Source organism: Muscardinus avellanarius, assembly GCF_963383645.1.
Source record: "Muscardinus avellanarius genome assembly, chromosome: 7".
NCBI classification, from domain to species: domain Eukaryota; kingdom Metazoa; phylum Chordata; class Mammalia; order Rodentia; family Gliridae; genus Muscardinus; species Muscardinus avellanarius.
In genome coordinates, this window is record NC_137793.1 from 7,341,506 (window position 1) to 7,359,904 (window position 18,399).

The following is an 18,399-nucleotide window of genomic DNA, read 5'->3' on the forward strand; positions in this document are numbered from 1 at the left end:
GGGAGGACTGTCTCTGCGCCTTTGCTGTCCCCTGCCCAGGTTTGCCGCTGCCGGGACGTGTCCAGGAACAGGTGCCTATCCAGGCAGATGGTACTCCCCTGGGTCGAAATCCCACCAGAAGTTGTTGGGTTTTGAAAAATTGCATTCTCAACTAAGGCTGCCAACTCAGCACGCCTGCGCCAGGTAAAATAATATGTATTCCGGAGTCTGACAGTTAAGAGAACAAAGGTCCTCTGGGGGTTGTTTCCAGGCTCCCTGTGGATACCAGAATCCACAGCTCCCGGGCCTTCCTAGATGATGGCATGGAATTTGCATATGACCTATGTACATCTCCCCATGTATTTTAAATCATCTCTGGATTACTTACAAGACCTAATACGATGGAGATACTATATAAATAGATGTTATACTCTGTTGTTTAGGGAACAATGACAAGAGAGAAAGCATCTCTTCTGTGTTCAGTACAGACACAATTTGCTTTTTTTTTTTCCAATACTTTTAGTCCACAGGGAGCTGAATCTGAGGCTGCATAACCCAAGGACACAGAGGGATGACTAGACAAGTGTTTGGCTGTTTTTCTTTCTCCTCGTAGTCATTTATATAACAAACACTGGTTAGTTTATTTGTTTTTCCTGCGTATCACAGCTTATTGTCTGAATTTTTTTACAAAGGGGTATGAGAGCTGGGTGTGGTGCACACCTGTGATCCCAGTACTCAGGAGGCTGAGACGAGATGTTCATAGCAACTTGTGAGGTCCTCAGAAACTTAGTGAGACCCTTTTCAAAATAAAGAAGAAAATTGGGCTGAGGGTGGAACTCAGAGGTAAACTGTTCCTGGGTTCAATTCCCAGTACCACAAAAAAAGATGGAGAATCATCTCCATCATAAAAAGATCAGTGGATCTTTTTATTTATGAATTTTGTTTTAAGATATTAAATGGTAAGCTGGGCATGGTGTCACACACTTGCAGTCCCAGTACTTGGGAGGCTGAGGCAGGAGGATCACAGATTTGGGACCAGCTTTGGCAACTTAGGAAGGCCTTTCACAATGTAGTGAGACCCTCTTTCAAAAAAGAAAAATAAAGTAGGGCTGGGGGTATAGCTCAGAGGTAGAACACTCCTGGGTTTAATCACACATACATACACACAAACACACACACGTGATTTTTATTTTATTTTATTTTATTTTTGCAGTACTGGGGATGTAACCCAGAGGCTTTCTACCTCCAGGCTACACTCCTAGAACAATTTTATATTTTATCTGGAAACAGGGTCTCACTAAGTTGCTAAGAGCCTCACTAAGTAGCTGAGGCTGGCTTTGAAACTGCGTGATCCTCCTGTCTCAGCCTCCCGAGTACTAGGATTACAAGCGTGTGCCACCACGCCCGGTCACACACAAGATCTTCCAGGGTACCATGCAAAACAGCTATTGCAAAAGGGAAATCTAACCAGAGACGGTAAAAACCCTGAATTAGGAAGTGAGTTATCCAGATGTTGTGTTAGGTCAGCCTTTGACAGAGGCTGGCCCAGTTCCCTAGCTGGCAACTCTTATGATGAGGGAAAGACAGCTAACCATTGGCCATTGGGGAGAAATGGTTTTCTCCATTCACTGATATTCCAGAGACCTCAAATCAACCATAATCAATTCTAGTACTGACCTATCACGCCAAGCAGTGCCGTGACTGTCCTGCTTATAAAACTGAACCCTGTGTACGTTCTGTACGTCCTGAGAAGCTTTATAACCATCATAGTAGCAACAAGGTGTTGTGTACAGAGCGCTTGCCTTCGGCTGGGGCCGTGGCAGAGGGCCCCCCAGCTCAGGACCAAGTGTGGCGTCCCTGAACACTGTAGACTCCAGAATGTGCCTTAGACCAGAGCTTTTTAGATTATGGGAGTCGATCCATTGAAAGACCATGGAACCAAGCCCAGCTTTTTTTTTTTTTTTTTTTTTTTTTTTTTTTTGTGTGTGTGTGTGTGTGTGTGTGTGGTACTGGGGATGGAACAGGGGCATTCTACCTCCAAGCTACACCCCCAGACCCATTTTTTTATTCTCGATTTTAAAACAGGGTCTTGCTGAGTTGCGAGGCCTCTTGCAACCCAACTTTTCAACAACAACAAAAAAAAGATATTGCCAGGCGTGGTGGTGCACGCTTGTAATCCCCGTGCTTGGGAGGCAGAGACAGGAGGATTGCGCAGGTTCGAAGCCAGCCGCGCTGGCTTAAGAGACCCTGTTTCCAAATAAAAAATATATATATAAATGGGTCTGGGAATGTAGCCCAGAGGTAGAAGGATTTCCAGGAACCCCAGTACCACCAAAAAATTTTAAAAAAATAAAAATAAAAAGATATAGAGACTCGAGTAGGGAAAAATGCAACCCAGTGTGTTGTGCTCATATTTTAGTTATATGTGTGTTGATCTATTTGTATAAAGGTGTGTTCTAGGTCACAGTGTCACCTGTATTTCTCTTTATGAGCAATAGTCAAAAAGGTGGAAAGCCACCCTCCCCAGATGTGTAAAAGCAGGAATATGACAGGGCCTGGCGGCTTCCTGAAGCCAGTTCCTCTGGGGATTCCTAGGGCTGGTTTTGAGAACCTTTGAAAGGAATCCTACCAGGGGGTGCATCCATTTCTCAGATCTTTTCTCACTTGAAGGGGGAGGTGAAGGGGACTCCAGGCCAGAGGTGGACCACTGGGATTCTGAGGGTTGAGCCGAGAGGCAGTAGGGAGACAGAAGACACGTTAGCTTTTTCATTGCTGTAACAAAATACCTGAGGAAAACGACTTGCAGGAAGAGAGATTGGTTTTGGCTCAGGGTGTGAGAGGGCCGAGTCCCTGGTCAGCTGGCTCCGTCGTTTCTGGGCCTGTGGTGAGGCGGGACGCCATGGGGGAGCGGGTGGCTGAGGAAAGCCGCTCACCTCGTGGCAGCCGGGAGGGAGAGAATGAGGAAGACATTGGGACAAGATGTAGCTCCCAAGGGCACACCCAGCACCCCAGTGAATTTCAGTCAGGTCCCGCTCCTTCCATTTCCACCACAGCCCAGCAGCCCACTCCGCTGACTCCTCAGAGCCCTCAAGCCACTGTTCCCCGAGCCCCACCTCTGAGCCTCGCTGCCCGGGGCCACGCCCTCAGCACAGAGCCACCAGGAACTTTCCAGAAGCAAACCATGGCGGCATCCGAGCCAGCACATCCCCTTCCCGGGTTTGCTGGGGCCCGGGGATAGGGCAGCACACGGCTTGAATCCCCTGAACTTGAGTTTTCTATTGTTCTAGAAGGCCACGCGGGGTTCTCTTTTTAATCTCTAGAGACCCTGGTCAGATAGAGATAGTCTTGGTTTCTTTCTCTGAGCTCTTCCTCTGCCTTCTGTTCCATCATGTTCCCAAACTTGGTCGTGCATGAGAACCACTTGGAGGGCTCATTAAAATCGACCCCATTGGGCCCCACTCACCTGACCCAGAAGATCCAGGCTGAGACCAAAGAACTTTCTAGAACCTTTTAGAAGGTTCCCGGGTCATGCCAACACATTCGATCGGGAACGAGGCTTTGAAAACTGGTATGTTAGATCAGCAGAAAGGAGTGTCCCCAGGATAGCTCCTGACCCGAAGCAGGAGCTGGGTAAATGCTCCCCTGACTAGGCCAATGTAAACTCTCCCCGGAGAGAGCCCATTTCCCCAACCACACCTCAAAAGTGTCCTTGAGCCCAGCGTGGTGGCGCACGCTTGTAATCCCAGCATTTGGGAGGCAGAGACCAGAGGATCGCAGTTCGCAGGCAGCCTTAGCTACTTAGGCCTTTGCAACTCAGTGAGATCCTATTTCAAAATAAAGAATAATAATAAAATTTTTAAAAAAGGCTGGAGGTATAGCTTGGAGGTAGAATGCCCCTGGGTTCCATCCCCAGTACTGCAAAAAATAAATAAATAAATAAATAAATAAATAAATAAATAAATAAATGTGCCAGCCTTGCACCTTAAAGCCTTCCCTCGGGCCGGGCACGCTGAGTGTCACAATGGGACACAGAAAGATGTTTTGGCTTAGTGCGGGCCTCACCTCTGTCCACCGTGGGCAGCCACGCCCACCCTGCTGGGAGCCCCAGGAGGCCGGCGAGGGAGGAGCGTGGCACTTGGCCAACCCCAAAGTCACAGGCAGGCCGGCCAGGGGGAAGAGTGCCAGGAAGTGTGGGTGGTGCGCCAGCTGCCCTGTGAGCTCTCAGATCAGTGCTCCAGCACTTAGTACATTAGGGGTAATAAGTACAAAGGCATATCTATGTGGTTTACAGTCAGGGCGGCCCTGGAAGAGGGCTGGTGACCATGTGGCTTGAGGAATATTCTCCATCACCACCTCAGACATCTCTCCCCAGTCCTGGCACTTGTGTGCTGAGCCAGGATAGAGCCTCAGGACCTTCCTTAACATACCTCTCGATATCCATTACAAACTCCTTAGAGAGCGGAAGGACTGACCACACAGAGCAGACATGGGGTTAGACGCTCTTAGTTCAGGCAAGGTGGGTCTTAGACCTGGGCCTCTTAGCGAGGTCTGCTAAGCAGGCTACATCACCACTCTGAGCCGAGGTTCCTTCTTCCATAAATGGAGCCATTACACACTCTTTCCTGTTGTCACGGGTGTCACAGATGATGGATGTGAAGCGGGGAGCTCCGTGTATAAGCGGGTCAGTAATTGTTCCTGTAATTATCATCATCATGACCACCATCATCTTCATTTAAAGTGCCTTTTAGCTCCAAAATCCTCTGACCTTATGCAACGTCCTCGACCAGGAAGACTGAGAAAATACAGCAGCAGTCCTGATTTTGTTCTTTTTTTTTGCAAATGCACCTTTTAATAAGGACAGGGAGGCACATAATTGCCCCCAAATAATTGTTCCAACTTGGCCACAAGCTGTCAGAAGGCCTTAATTGGTTGATGTGTAATGACCCTGGCCACCTGCATTCGGGTGATTTAGCACGAGGGCTCTGCCCAGGCGAGGCCCTCAATGATTAGAGCCAGGCGGGGTGATATTTCTCCCTCTGATGGGAGTACGGGTGTGTAGTATAGGAGATTATCTGATTCTTGTTTTAATGACCCACCAGTTGAACCCAGCCAAGAAGCGGTTATCACAGGCAATGACTATGGATTCCTCTTTTGCTCTCTCTCTCTCTCTCTCTCTCTCTCTCTCTCTCTCTCTCTCTCTCTCTCTCGATAGTGTTCCTGCAGGAACATCAACATATCTAGAGCTCAATCATGCCTCTTGCTAACTTGTCTCATTGCTGAAGAAAATCTCTTTGGGGAAGGTGTGGTCCCTCAATTAGCGCAAGTTGATTTCTGCTTTCTACAGAGTCACTATTGCACAGAGAAATGGGAAGGGGTGAGGGAGACGTATTAATCTTTGTGTGCAAGCAAGAAGAGCCCGGAGTGTTTCCTGGCCCCCCAGACTGTTGTCATATATGTATGGATAATCTTTTCTCCATGATTCTTTTTTTCAGTACTTGGGATTGAACCTAGAGGCATTTTGCCTCTGAGCTATACCACTATTTTATTCATTTTGTTGTTGTTGTGTCTTGTTTTGTTTGCAGTATTGGAGATGGAACCCAGGGGCATTCTACCTCCAAGCTGCACCTCCAGCCCTAGTTTTTATTCTTTATTTTGAAGCAGGGTCTCACTAAGTTGCAAGGCCCTAAGTTGCTGAGGCTGGCTATGAACCTGCGATCCTTCTCAGTCTCCCGAGTACTAGGAGTATAAGTATGCACCTCCAGCTTTCCATGAATATTTTAATTGTTCCAACCTACAAGACATCCAGGCAACACAACATGAAACATACTTTATCTCGCAGAAGTTTCTGGAGATGTAAATCGAAGTGGTTGGGGCAGCATCTCCCAGGGTATACTAGTATAAAAATGATTTGAGCTGGTTGTGGTGACACACATCTGTCATCCTACTACTTGGGAGGGTGAGATGGGAAGATCGCAGGTCGAAAGCCAACCTCAGCAACTTAGCAAGGCCCTCAGCCACTGGATAAAACCCTGTTTCGGGTTTTTTTTTAATAAAATAGGGTGGGGGCTGCTCCAGTCAGCATTCTCAAAGCCATCATTTAAAGACCCGACCACATAACTTAGAGGAAAGATTTACTTTCTTATGGGTTCAGATTCAGTCCATGAGAGACTAGGGACTGAAGATCTCAGAACATGGCAGCAGGAGGCAGAGAAAGGGAGAACACATGGGCTGCACTCCTCACATCATGGAGGCCGGAGCAAGAGCGAGCAGGGCGAGGGAGCCGTGTATATCACCAGTGCTCACTTCACACACACACAGATAAATCCATGACAATCGATTTGTCCACTATTGGGATTACAACCCTCATAACTCAACTGTATCTACCCCGAATATTAACAAATGGGATCTTTAGAGGACATTTTATATCTAAACTAACAGGGGTGGGCTAGCTCAGAGGTAGGGGTTGGATCCACAGTACAGAAAAAAAAAGTGACTTGCAGTGGTACCGAAGATGATTATCAGTGGAGGGAAAAGATTTTTCTTTTCAGTCTTGTTTCTTCCAATCATCCAAAAACCATTGGTTTATTTTTATTTGTTGGGGATTTTTACTTACTAGCTCTTTTTTTTCTAATAAATGATACCAATTTTCCACTTAAGAGTAAATGTTTAAAGGTCCCTCTTAAATGAAATTTCATAAGAATTTAATTTAAAAAAAGAATTAGCCAGGCATGGTGGTGCACGCTTGTAATCGCAGTACTTGGGAGGCTGCGTCAGGAGGATTGCAGGTTTGCAGCCAGCCTCAGCAACTTAGTAAACTGACTCCGTTTCAAAATAAAGATTAAAATAGGGGTGTACTTCAGAGGTAGAAGGCCCTGGCTTTAAACTCCAGTGCCACAGACACACACACACACACAAAAGAGTTGATTTTCAAGAAATGTTAGGGAAATTGTAATAAAGTAGGTGGGGGTGGAGAAAGCAGTAACAGTAGTATATGACCACCAGAGTGGGGAAAACGTATCTAGAAGCATCGTTTTCAACAAAGGAGAGAGCCATGTGCCGTCCGCATGGCGTAGTCTCTCTGAACATCAGTTTTCTCATCTGTGCAGTGGGAAGGACCTTAATGCAGGGTATGTTTTCATGAGCCAAGGGAGATAAAAGTGTAAAGCCGCTGTGTAGATCACGGTGTGCCTCCTTGGCAAACGTGATTCGTTTTTATAAGGGGCTAGGAAAAGAAAGCGTCCAGTGGGTTCTGGACCAGGTATCTAGGAGACCCAGACTTGAAACGCGGATCTGCAGTTAACCATGTGCCTAAGAGGACCTTTCTTGGGGCTTCAGCTTTCTCTCTGTACAATGAAGACGCTGAGCTATTTCCATGTTCCAGTCCTGGCTCCGCATCAGATTCACCTGTGACTCAAATAGAACTAAGGATATGGAGGCTGCTGTGGGCCCACCAATCACAGTCGCTCCCGATGATGCCCCGGAGGCTGCTGTGGGCCCACCAATCACAGTTGCTCCCGATGATGCCCCGCCCCAGGTGATTGGGATGCACCCGCGGATTTACGGATTTACGAGGGCCCCTCCGGCTCTAGTCCTTGACTGAGGCAAATTCAGAGCACAATTTAGGACTCCACTTAGGGGACGTCATCGCCCCCAGGGGAGACAGTGTCGAGAGCAAAGCAGCTCTGGTCATTTGACTCCTGGGATTCTGCAAGATCTGGGCTCAGGGCTCTGGAAGACCATGGGGCTTTTTGTTTTGGTTTGGTTTGGTTTTTTTTGTGGTACTGGGGATGGAACCTGGGAGCTTTCTACCTCTGGGCTATACTCCCAGAAGTATTTTATATTTTATCTAGAAACGGTCTCACTAAGTTGCTGAGAGCCTCACTGAGTAGCTGAGGCTGGCTTGGAACCTGCGCGATCCTCCTGTCTCAGCCTCCCAAGGGCGGGGATTACAAGCGTGCGCCACCAGGCCCGGCTTGGAAGACCATGTTTTAAACCTTGATTCAGAGGCAATACTGAAGCCCGCTGAGATTCATGATGGGCTCCCTGGCCTGAGGAGGGGAGCACAGCCCCGTCTTCCTAACTCCCATCAGGGACACCGTGACAACACTCCAACTCCCCAGCCAAGGTAAAGAATGTACATTTGACTATTTTTTTTTTTTTTTTACCCGAAGTAAAAGTTAAAAACAGAAAGAAAAAGAAAAAAAAAACCAGACAGATCTTAGGAATACAATTCCATAAAGTGTACCAAATGTGGACCCCTGGGAAACCAACACCCCAGTTAAGAGAAAGAACATTTGCTAAAACCTCATGTCTGCTTCTGGTCAATCCCTGCACCCCAAAAGCCACGCTCTTCTGAATTCTGTCATCATGGGTTTATTTGTGTGACTATTGATAAACTCGAATGGGTGTCATCATGCATGATGGGTTGTTTTGTTTTTTGTTTTGAATAGAATTTTTGGTTCTACATCATAATTTTAAAACTCACGTTATTGTTAGTTTGTTCGTTGTACTGAGTAGTTACCCATTGTGCGACTGCACCACTGTTTGTCTGTTCACCTGTTAATGGGCTTCTAGATTGTTTCTATTTTGGGGCTATTACAAAGGAAACTACTTGCTTTTTTTGAGTATAGGTTTTTATTTCTCCAAGAGTGGACTTGCTGGCCTAGGATAGTTGTATTTGACCTTTGTAAGAAGCGCTCAAACATCTTCCCAAAGTGACTAGAAACTCCTTCCGGAAGTGAGTGGCAGTCCCAATCGATCTTCCTCTACCCCAGCAGCAGCCATTCCTGTTTTTCTTTTTAGCCATCTGGAAAGTGTCTCGTGCTTTTAATTTACATTCCCTCAAGACAAATGAGTCGAACACCTTATCCTAAGATTATTGACCTTTTGTACCTCAATTTATTTGTGAGCTGTCTTATCAAGTGTCCTCCCTCCCCATTTTCCAACCGGTTGTCTTTTTATACTGACTTTGTAGACATTCTTTATGTATGTTAGATACAAATCCTTTGTCGGGTACATATATTACAAAGATCAGCTACCAGACTGTGGCCTGCTTTGTCACTGCCTTGGTATCTTTTAATAAGCAAGTATTTGGTGAGCACACTCTTAATTTTAATCAAGTTCAGTTTATCAGTTTTATTCTTTATGGATTAGTGCTTTTTATGGGCTAAGAAATCTTTTTCTTACCCCTGTTTATAAACATATCTTCCTCCTATGCTTTCTTGGGTAAGCCTTAGCTTTTCTGCTTAATTCTATAGCCCATTTAATATTATTTTCTTATGGCCATGAAGTAGTATTAAGGCTTGCCTTTTACATTTATCCAGTTGTTCTAGCACAAGTTGTCAAAAATTCTTATTCTTTCATTGAATTAACTTGGTGCCTTGGTCAAAAGATCAGTTGGCTGTATATATGTGAGCCTACTTCTTTTTATATATATGTCCCATTGCACAGAGAATTTCTTTTCTATGCTTTTATTGATGTGTTTTAGTCTCACATCATAGTGTAAATTATGTTGTCAGTGACATGCACGCATTGGTCCCCCTCGCTCCATCTCCCCCCTTCCCCATACATAGTACTGAGATTGACTTCAGGATTTTCACAGATGTAGACATTGCCAAGGGTGGTAATTCCTTCAATAAACCTCACTCTTCCCTTTTCCCCTTCTTTAGACAACCTCCCTGGCTCCACTGAGATTTCTCCTCCATTACCTGGATTCCCTCCGGTCTCCCCGTTTCTCTCTAGCATCCGTATATTAGAGAAAACACATGACCCTTCACTTTCTCTGACCAGCTAACCTCTCTTGCACAATGTTCCCCAGGTCCTTCCATTTTCTTGCAAATGACATTTTTTTTTTTTTGCTGAGTATAATTTCATTGTGTGGATATCTCAAAATTTTGTAATCCATTCATCTTTTTTAATTTAATTTTTATTTAATTTTTATTGGTGCATTGTAGTCACACATCTTAATGGGGGAAAATATACATACACATATCACCCAATTAGCCCTTACCCGATCCCCATTCATCTCTTGATGGACACCTAGATTGGTACCATAATTTGGCTGTTGTGAATTGTGCTGCTATGATCATGGGTATGCATGTATTACTGCACAAATCAGTTCTCTGATTTCGGCCCCTTTGGAAAGATACCCAGGAGTGGTAAAGCTGGATCATATGGTAGATCCATTCCCAGTTTTCTGAGGAATCTCCCCACACTAATCTTCGTTGTGGTTGAATTAATTTGCAATCCCAACAACAGCGTAAAAGAGTTCAAATTTCCCTGCAGCCTCGCCAACATTTATTTATTTTTTATTTATATTTTTTTACTTCTTGATGATTGCTGTTCTGCTAGAGGAGGGCATAGGTTCAGCACTCCAACACATAGGCACAGGTAAAAACTTGCTCCACAAGACCCCCAAAGTTCAGGAAATCAAAACAAGAATTAATAAGTGAGATGGCATTAAAAGTTTCTGCTCACCAAAGGAAACCATCAAGAGTTTAAAGAGAAAGCCTACAGAATGGGAGAAAATCTTTGCCCTCTGATGGAGGACTGATATCTAAATATACAAAGAACTTAAAAGACTTTACCCAAAAAAATAACTTTTAAGATATGGGCAATTGACACTTCACAAAAGAAGAGATTCAAATGGCCAATAAGTACATTTTAAAATTTTCAACATCATTAGCCATCAGGAAGAGGCAAATCAAAACTCCACTGAGACTCCGTCTAACCCCAGTCAGAGTGGGGCTGTTTCTGACCCTCTTCTACCTTCCTTGTTTACTCTTTGCAAGCACCACACTGTTTTGATTATTGTAGCTCCATATGTTTTGAAATTAGTGAGTCCAACTTTGTTCTTTTTCAAGATTGTTTTGACTCCTCTAGGAAGGTCCTTTGCATTTTCATATAAATGTTAGAACCCAGTTGTCAGTTTGAGAAAGTCCACCGTGATCTTACTGGAGTTGGACTGAATCTATAGATCAGTCTAAAGGAGAATTGACTCTTCACAATAGAGTCTCTTCCGATCTATAAATACAATTTATCTCCCCCTTTATTTGGCTTTGTATATCTGGGAGGCTACTCTAAATGTTGTTTTTATTGTGCTTTTCGATTGGTTTTTGCTAGTATACAGGAATGCAATTGATTTTTTTGAACTTTATAGCTTTATGGAGGTATCATTTATACACCAGAAAAATCATCTATTTTTAGTCTGCAGCCCAGTGTGTTTTTAAATAAATGTATACACTTTTGAAACGATTCCCATAATCCAATTTTAGAACATCTCTATCACTCCAGAAAACTTTCTTGATGACTGTGTACAATCAGTCCCCACTCCCAGCCCATCTCCACAGCCATTCTAGAAATTTCATAATAGAAGTTTCTGTCTCTGCAGTTTCCCTTTATAGAAATTCCCTAATAGAAGTAGAAGTATGCACTACCTAATCTTATATGTCTGACTTCTGTGGCCTAGCATAATAATTTTGAGATCCCTCCGTATTATTACATTAACTCATTTCTTTTCCATTACTGATAGTATCTCTTTATATGTATGGATGACATTTTGTATATCCATTCCGCAGTTGATGGGCATTTGGGTGGTTTCTAACTTGGGGCTATTGTGAATATCGCTGCTATAAATATTAGTGTCCAAGTTCGTGTGTGGGCGTAGATGCTCATTTCTCTTGGGTCTATACCTACAACTCATTCTAACTCAAGTATTGCCAGCTGGTTTTCCAGAGCAGCTGCACCATTTCACGTTCCCATCAGCAGTGTGCGAGGGCTCTCATTTCTACACAGCCCCTCTCTGACTTTCTGATTATACCCATCCTCCTGAATGGGGATTTATATCTCTCACGGCTCTAGTTTGCATCTCCCTGATAAGCTAATGCTGCCAAGTATCTTTTTACACGCGTGTCAGCCATTTGCGTGTTTTCTTTGCAGAAGTGCCTATCCATACCTTTTGCCCGTTTTTTTTTTAATTGAGGTAAAATACATATAACAGAGTTAAACACCTTAAAGTGTAGGAGTGTAGGATTCAGTGGCACTTAGTATATTTGAAATGTTATGGAGCCATTACCCATCTCTATTTCAAAAACGTTTTAATTACTCTGAAATGAAACCCCAGACCCAGACCCCAGACCCTGAAAATCGCTAATTCACTTTCTGTCTCTGTGGGTTTGTTTTCAATTTATAAATGGAATTTCATATAAATGGAATTATTTGGCATATGACCCTTTGTGTTCACAAATATCCAGAATATATAAAAAATGGCTAAGCTCAATAAGAAGAAGAAGTAACTCATTTCAAAGGTAGGCTAAAATGCTTTAGTGGTTCTTTTTATTATTGAGTTCAGCCGTTCTTTATATATTCTGGATATTTGTTTATCTTACCAGAGACATGATTTGCAAATATTTTTTCATTCTGTGGGTTATCTTTTCACTTTTTTAATAGTGTCCTTTGATACATAAAAGTTTTGGGGTTTGTTTTTTTACCGGGGATTGAACCCCGGGGCATTCTACCTCCGAGCTACACCCCCAGCCCATTTTTATTTCTTGTTCTAAAATAGGATCTCAGTAGGTTGCTAAGACTCTTACTGACTTGCTGAGGCTGTCCTCAAACCTGTGGTCCTCCTGTCTCACGGTCCTAAGCACTAAAATTACACGCACGTGCCGCCACTCCTGGCCCCGTGAAAGTTCTTAATGTGCCATTTATTTTTCCTTTCATGCTTGTGATTTTGATGCTGTATCTAAGAAACCATTATCTATGAAAGGTTCCCAAACTTATTTGGCTTTCTGCCTCCTTTTCAGGAAAACAAAAAACAAAAATAAAACTCAATACCCCCCAGGAAATTTACCTTCTTTAAGCAAATAAAATTGTGTTCTTTTATGTAACCATATTTGGTTTCCGTGGGCCCCTTTCGGGGCTGCATCACCCACTTTGGGAACCTGTGAGAGGTGATGAAGAGTTACCCTTCTGTTTCCTCTCAGAGTTGTATAGTTTTAGCTCTTGCGTGTAGACATTTTATGTCTTGAGTTGATTATATATTAGGTGAAGAAAAGGTCCCACTTTCCTCTCCTTCTTCTGCTTCTTCTTCTTCCAGTGCTGGAAATCAAATCTAGGGCTAAGCTGTCTTTTACATGTGAGAATCTAGTACTATCAGCACCATTCGTTGAAAAGACTATTTTTCTTCCATTAAATGATTTTAGAAAAATCAACTGATCATACATTTGAGTGTTTATTTCTGGATTCTCCATTCTGTCCCTTGGACATGTGTTTGTCTAATGCCAGTATCATGGTGTCTTCATTACTGTACCTTTGTAGCAAGTCGTTGTTGTTGTTGTGGTGGTGGTGATGGTGGTGGTACTGGAAATGGAACCCAGGGGCATTCTACCTCCCAGCTATATACCCCCAGCCCTGTTTTTTGTTGTTGTTGTTGTTTGTTTGTTTTTTGGTTTTTGTTTGTTTTTGTTTTTTTCGATACCGGGGATAAAACCCAGGGACATCGTACTTTTGAGCTACACCCCCAGCCCTATTTTTTATTCTTTATTTTTAAAACAGGGTCTCACTGAGTTGCGAATGACCGCGCTAAGTAGTAGCTGAGGCTGGCCACGAACCTCTATCCTCCAGTCTCCGCCTCCCGAATGCTGGGATACAAGCGTGAGCCACCACGCCCGGCCTTAAGTTTTTATTTTTTGGAACTGAGGGTTAAACCCAGGGGCATTACACCTCTGAGCTACACCCCTAGCTCTATTTTTTCATTCATTATTTTGAAACAGGGTCTTATTAAGTTGCAGAGGGCCTCACTAAGTAGCCAAGGCTGGCCACAAACCTGTGATCCTCCTGTCTCAGCCTCCCAAATACCAGGATTACAAGCATGCACTACCACACCTGGCTTGTAGCAAGTTTCTAAATCAAGAAATGTAAAACTTCCAGCATTTTCTCTCTGTGTGTGTGTGTGTGTGTGTGTGTGTGTGTGTGTGTGTGTTTCTGGAGATGGAACCCAGGGGCATTCAACCTCTGAGCTGTATCCCCTGCCCTATTTTGTATTCTTTATTTTGAAATAGGGTCTCACTGAGTTGCAGAGAGCCTCACTAAGTAGCTGAGGCTGTCTGCTAACCACGATCCTCCAGTCTCGGCCTCCCAAATGCTGGGATTACAAGCGTGCGCCACCACGCCCAGCTTCAGCTTTTTCTTCTTCAGAGATCATTTCTGAATCCCTTACATTGCCAATACATTTTAGAATCATCTTGTCAATTGTCTATTTCTGCAAAGAAGTCAATTCTGATAGTGTTGAGTCTGTGTATCAATTTGGGAGGTATTACCATGTTAGCAATTTCTGATTCCTGAATAGGAGATATCTTTTCATTTATTTTACTTTTTACAACAATGTTCTCTAGTTTTAGAGTATGCATTTTGCAGTGTGTGTGTGTGTGTGTGTGTGTGTGTGTGTGTGTGTGTGAGAGAGAGAGAGAGAGAGAGAGAGAGAGAGAGAGAGATAGATAGATAGATATGGTAGAGTCAAACCTAGAGTCTCAGACATGCTAAGTATTCTCTCCACCACTGAACTACATTCCTGGGCCAATTTTGTACTTTTGTTAAAATGTGAATGGTATTTTTACCATTTTAATTGCATTTTCCAACTGCTCTGTATTTCCTGGTATATAGAAATTCAATTGAGTTCCCAATACTGGCCTGTTTTATGAAGCCTTGCTAAGTGTACTTGCTCATTCCAGGTTCTATGCAGGTTTATAGGATTTTCTGTGTAAACATCATGCCATCGAAAGACACTTATCTTTTTCTATCAAATCTTTGTGCCTTTTAATTTCCAACCAGTTGCACTGGATAGGAATTCTTGCACAATATGGAATAAAAGTTGTGAATGTGTAGCCTTTCTTCTGATCATAGGAGGGGAGCATTCAGTTATCATGAAGCATGATATAAGCTACAGGGCTTTTAGTCACCCGAGAGTTTGCATAAAAGGCCCTAACTCTGATTAAAATCAAAAGACACCAACATTAAGACTGAGACTTTTAGTAGAAAAAGACCATCTTTGTTATTTATTCAAAGCAACTTTCCAGGCATGGGTCAGGACTGCAACCCAGAGGAGAATAAACAGAAAGGAAAGTGTTGTCCTGTGTGATAAGAACCTGGAGGAGTCCGTCTCAGGACAGTGTCAATCTCCGTGTCTTGGCACTCATTTTACACACTGCCTTCAGCCTCAGCAGACTCCCCCACCACCTCTCTTCTCCTCATTTTGCAAAAATATATATACATAGCCATTCCAGACTTGGGCTCAACCAACTTAACAAAAGGAAAGACATCATTTTTTCATTTTTGTTTGTTTTTGTTTTTACAGTACTGGAGCTTGAACCCAGGGTTCTATCTCCGCAGCCCAAAACAGGGTCTCATTGAGTTATGGTAGGCCTTACTAAGTAACTGAGGCTGGCCATGAACCTGTGATCCTCCTGTCTCAGCTTCCTAAGTACAGGGATTACAAGCAAGTACCACCCCTGGCTCCATTTTTTCATAGTTCTGAAGAACATTCTCAGGACTCAGTCACATGGCCACCCTGAGCCAATCACTGTGGCCAAGGGGATGGAATGCCTTGATTGGTTAGGCCTGAGCCACATGCTCCCCCTGACCTTGGAACCAGGGGATTAGATTGGATGGACTAAAGAAGGGGAGGGGCAATTTCTTAAGGAAAAAAATCAAAGTATCATTATCAGAAAATGAGGGACTTGAGTAGGTTCCAGACAGGCATAAACTACATGTGCCTATACCTTTGTATTGGTTTCCTGTCGCTGTAACCAAACACCTAACAAGAACAGCTGAGAGGAAGAAAGGTTTATTTGGTTCAAGGTTTCAGAGGTTCAGTCCATGGTCGGCCGGCTCCAAGACAGAAATGCCATGGTGGCAGGCTGGTACATGAAAGCTGTTCGTGCCACAGTAGCTGGGAAACAGAGAGGGAAAGGGACCAGGCACAGAGGTAGTCCTCAGAGGAGCCACACCCCCAGTGACCCACCTCCAGCTATACCCCCCCAGCCTATAATTACAACCCAGTACATCCGTCCAAATTATGAACCCATCAGATGGATTTATCCACTGCTGAAGCTAGATTCTGTTCTTTCACCTCTGAACTTTGGTGCTTTGCCCACATGTGAGCTTTTCAGAGGAAAATTCTAGAACCGAGCCATAACAGCTATGTACAGAAGGTCTCTTTGTCCTCTAGGGTGGCACTCTCACTGGATTTCATTGGACCCCCGTTTCTTTCTTCGTAGCCAGCAGGTGATGATCCCTGCCCTTTTCATCCCTTTCTGAAAGGTCCGTCGAGGCCGTACATCAGAAAGCCGTGTCTGAACGGCAAAGTGTAGCACATCCGTAAGCTAGGGGTCGCAAGAGTGATGGCTGAGCAGCAGTCCTGACGCTCCTGTCCTCTCCTGTCTCCCTCACAGAGCACCTCAAGAAGCCACTTGAAGACTACATGGCCCTTTTCCCCAGCGTGAGGGTCCTCCGAACCAAGAAACGCGAAGGCCTGATACGGACTCGCATGCTGGGGGCCTCGGCAGCCACGGGAGACGTCATCACGTTCCTGGACTCACACTGTGAAGCCAATGTCAACTGGCTCCCTCCCTTGCTCGGTAAGAGGGGGGAGGCTGCCCCTGTCTGCTGTGAGGTGTCTCCACGAGAGCTTCCTCGCCTGTTCGAGAACACCCAGAGAGATTCAGAAGCTCAGAGATACTCAGGGAGAACCTGAAATCCAGTCGCTCCTGTCCCTTCATTTGACAGAGGGGAGCTGAGATTCAGAGAGGGGGGAAACATCTCCTGCCCCGTGAGGGGACTGATTCCCTTGGATGCTTTAAATTTTGTTGGCGAGCAAGCCAAGGCTATCTCCTGCTAAGAGCCAAAGTATAGGGGAACAATCTTGACGTCAGATCAGAAGAGCTACCGTTTACTGCACCACTGCTGTGAGCCAGGCAGGTTACCAACATGATCGCTCATCCTCACAACGCCAGGCTTGGCTGGACATCTCCTCTTTTTGTAAGAAAGAAAACTGAATTTCAGAGACATTGAATGAGTCACTTGTCCCCTTGGGCCAGCCGTGTCAGTTACCTTCTGGGTTTTTTCACAGTTCCCTCCCAAGTTTGCAGGAAGGAGTTTCATAGATTCCCGGGGCAGGGTTGTGTGCAGAGGACTGCAGGAGCCAGGAGCCTTCCACGATACTGTGGAGAGGGGGACCCCGAGGCTGGGTGCTGGGAGTGAGGTGCCTCGTAGCTGATTGATGAGCAGGTCCGAAAGGAGTCCACTTGGAACACAGCAATGAGCTGGGGCTGAGAGGTGGACCTAGGAGTTGTTCTGTTGAGATTGGGAATCAAGCATAATCCATGGCCAGTGCTGGGAACAGCTGGGGAAGAGCACTCTAGAGAGAATGAATCTCTCCAGAACCAATCTAGAGAGAACGTGAACTTGGAGGGCAAACTAGTGCACTGTGCAGAATCACCTGAAAGGCTTGTTAAAAGACAGTGTCCTGCCTAAGCCAAAGGCTCTGACGCCTGCAGTCCAGGGTGGGGCCTGACCAGTGCATTTCTAGGCAGCCCCTGGGTGATGTCTGATCCTCTGGTGTGGGACCACACACTGAGGAGCACTGGCTAGCAAATGCTCCCACTCAGAGCTGAGGACCAGAAGCCAGCCCCACACAGTTAAACAGGAGAGTCCAGCAGACTTGGTTCCCATCACATCAGCAGGAAACTCAGTTACTAGATTATGTGCTTTTGACACCCAGGGTCCAGGATCTCACAAGGTTAGGAAAAAGGTATAACCAGTAATTCTGGCAAACTGTTTAATTAAACCAAGAGGCCATGTGCTTTTCATTACTGAAAGAGAGAAAAGAGTAAAAAGCCTTACCATAAACCACCCAATTTCTGGTCCTGATGGAGCAGCCCATTTGGAGGGTCATTGAGTGACTCATAAAGACCGTGAGGTGATGGGGCACGGAGCTGAGCTTGTCATCTAAATAGCCCTTAACTCTGTTTCTATGGAAATGTATGAGGCAATTTTCATAATCTGCAGACGTGCATGGAAGAAACAGCCCCCTCTTTTATTTTTTTTCTAATAGAAATGTGAACCTGTGATGTAGATTTAAAAGTCTCTCTCTCCAATATCGGCAGCTGACAGAGCACAGCATGGCTTTTGTCTGCGAAACCATTAACACCTTTATGCATGGCTCACTCTATCTTCCATAGAGATTAGACATTTCTAAGCCCACAAAAGATTCAGTTCCCCCACTCCAGAAAAGGAAGATCAGAGTCAATCATTACTTTCTTTATCACTACCACCACCACCACCACCACCACCACCACCACCATCAGCACCATCATCACCACCATCACCATCATCACCATAATCAGCAGCACCATCACCATCAGC

At 44.6% G+C, this 18,399-nt stretch overlaps 1 protein-coding gene across 1 annotated transcript in view; it reads left to right on the top strand.

Annotated features, from left to right (window-relative positions):
- GALNT10 (polypeptide N-acetylgalactosaminyltransferase 10) overlaps positions 1 to 18,399 on the top strand; it is a gene marked incomplete at both ends in the record, with an annotated part of 230,129 nt that overhangs the window by 161,947 nt on the left and 49,783 nt on the right. The window contains one exon of the mRNA XM_080698619.1: positions 16,428 to 16,613. Coding sequence (XP_080554745.1) covers positions 16,428 to 16,613 — 186 coding nt within the window. The remainder of the gene's footprint in view (positions 1 to 16,427; positions 16,614 to 18,399) is intronic.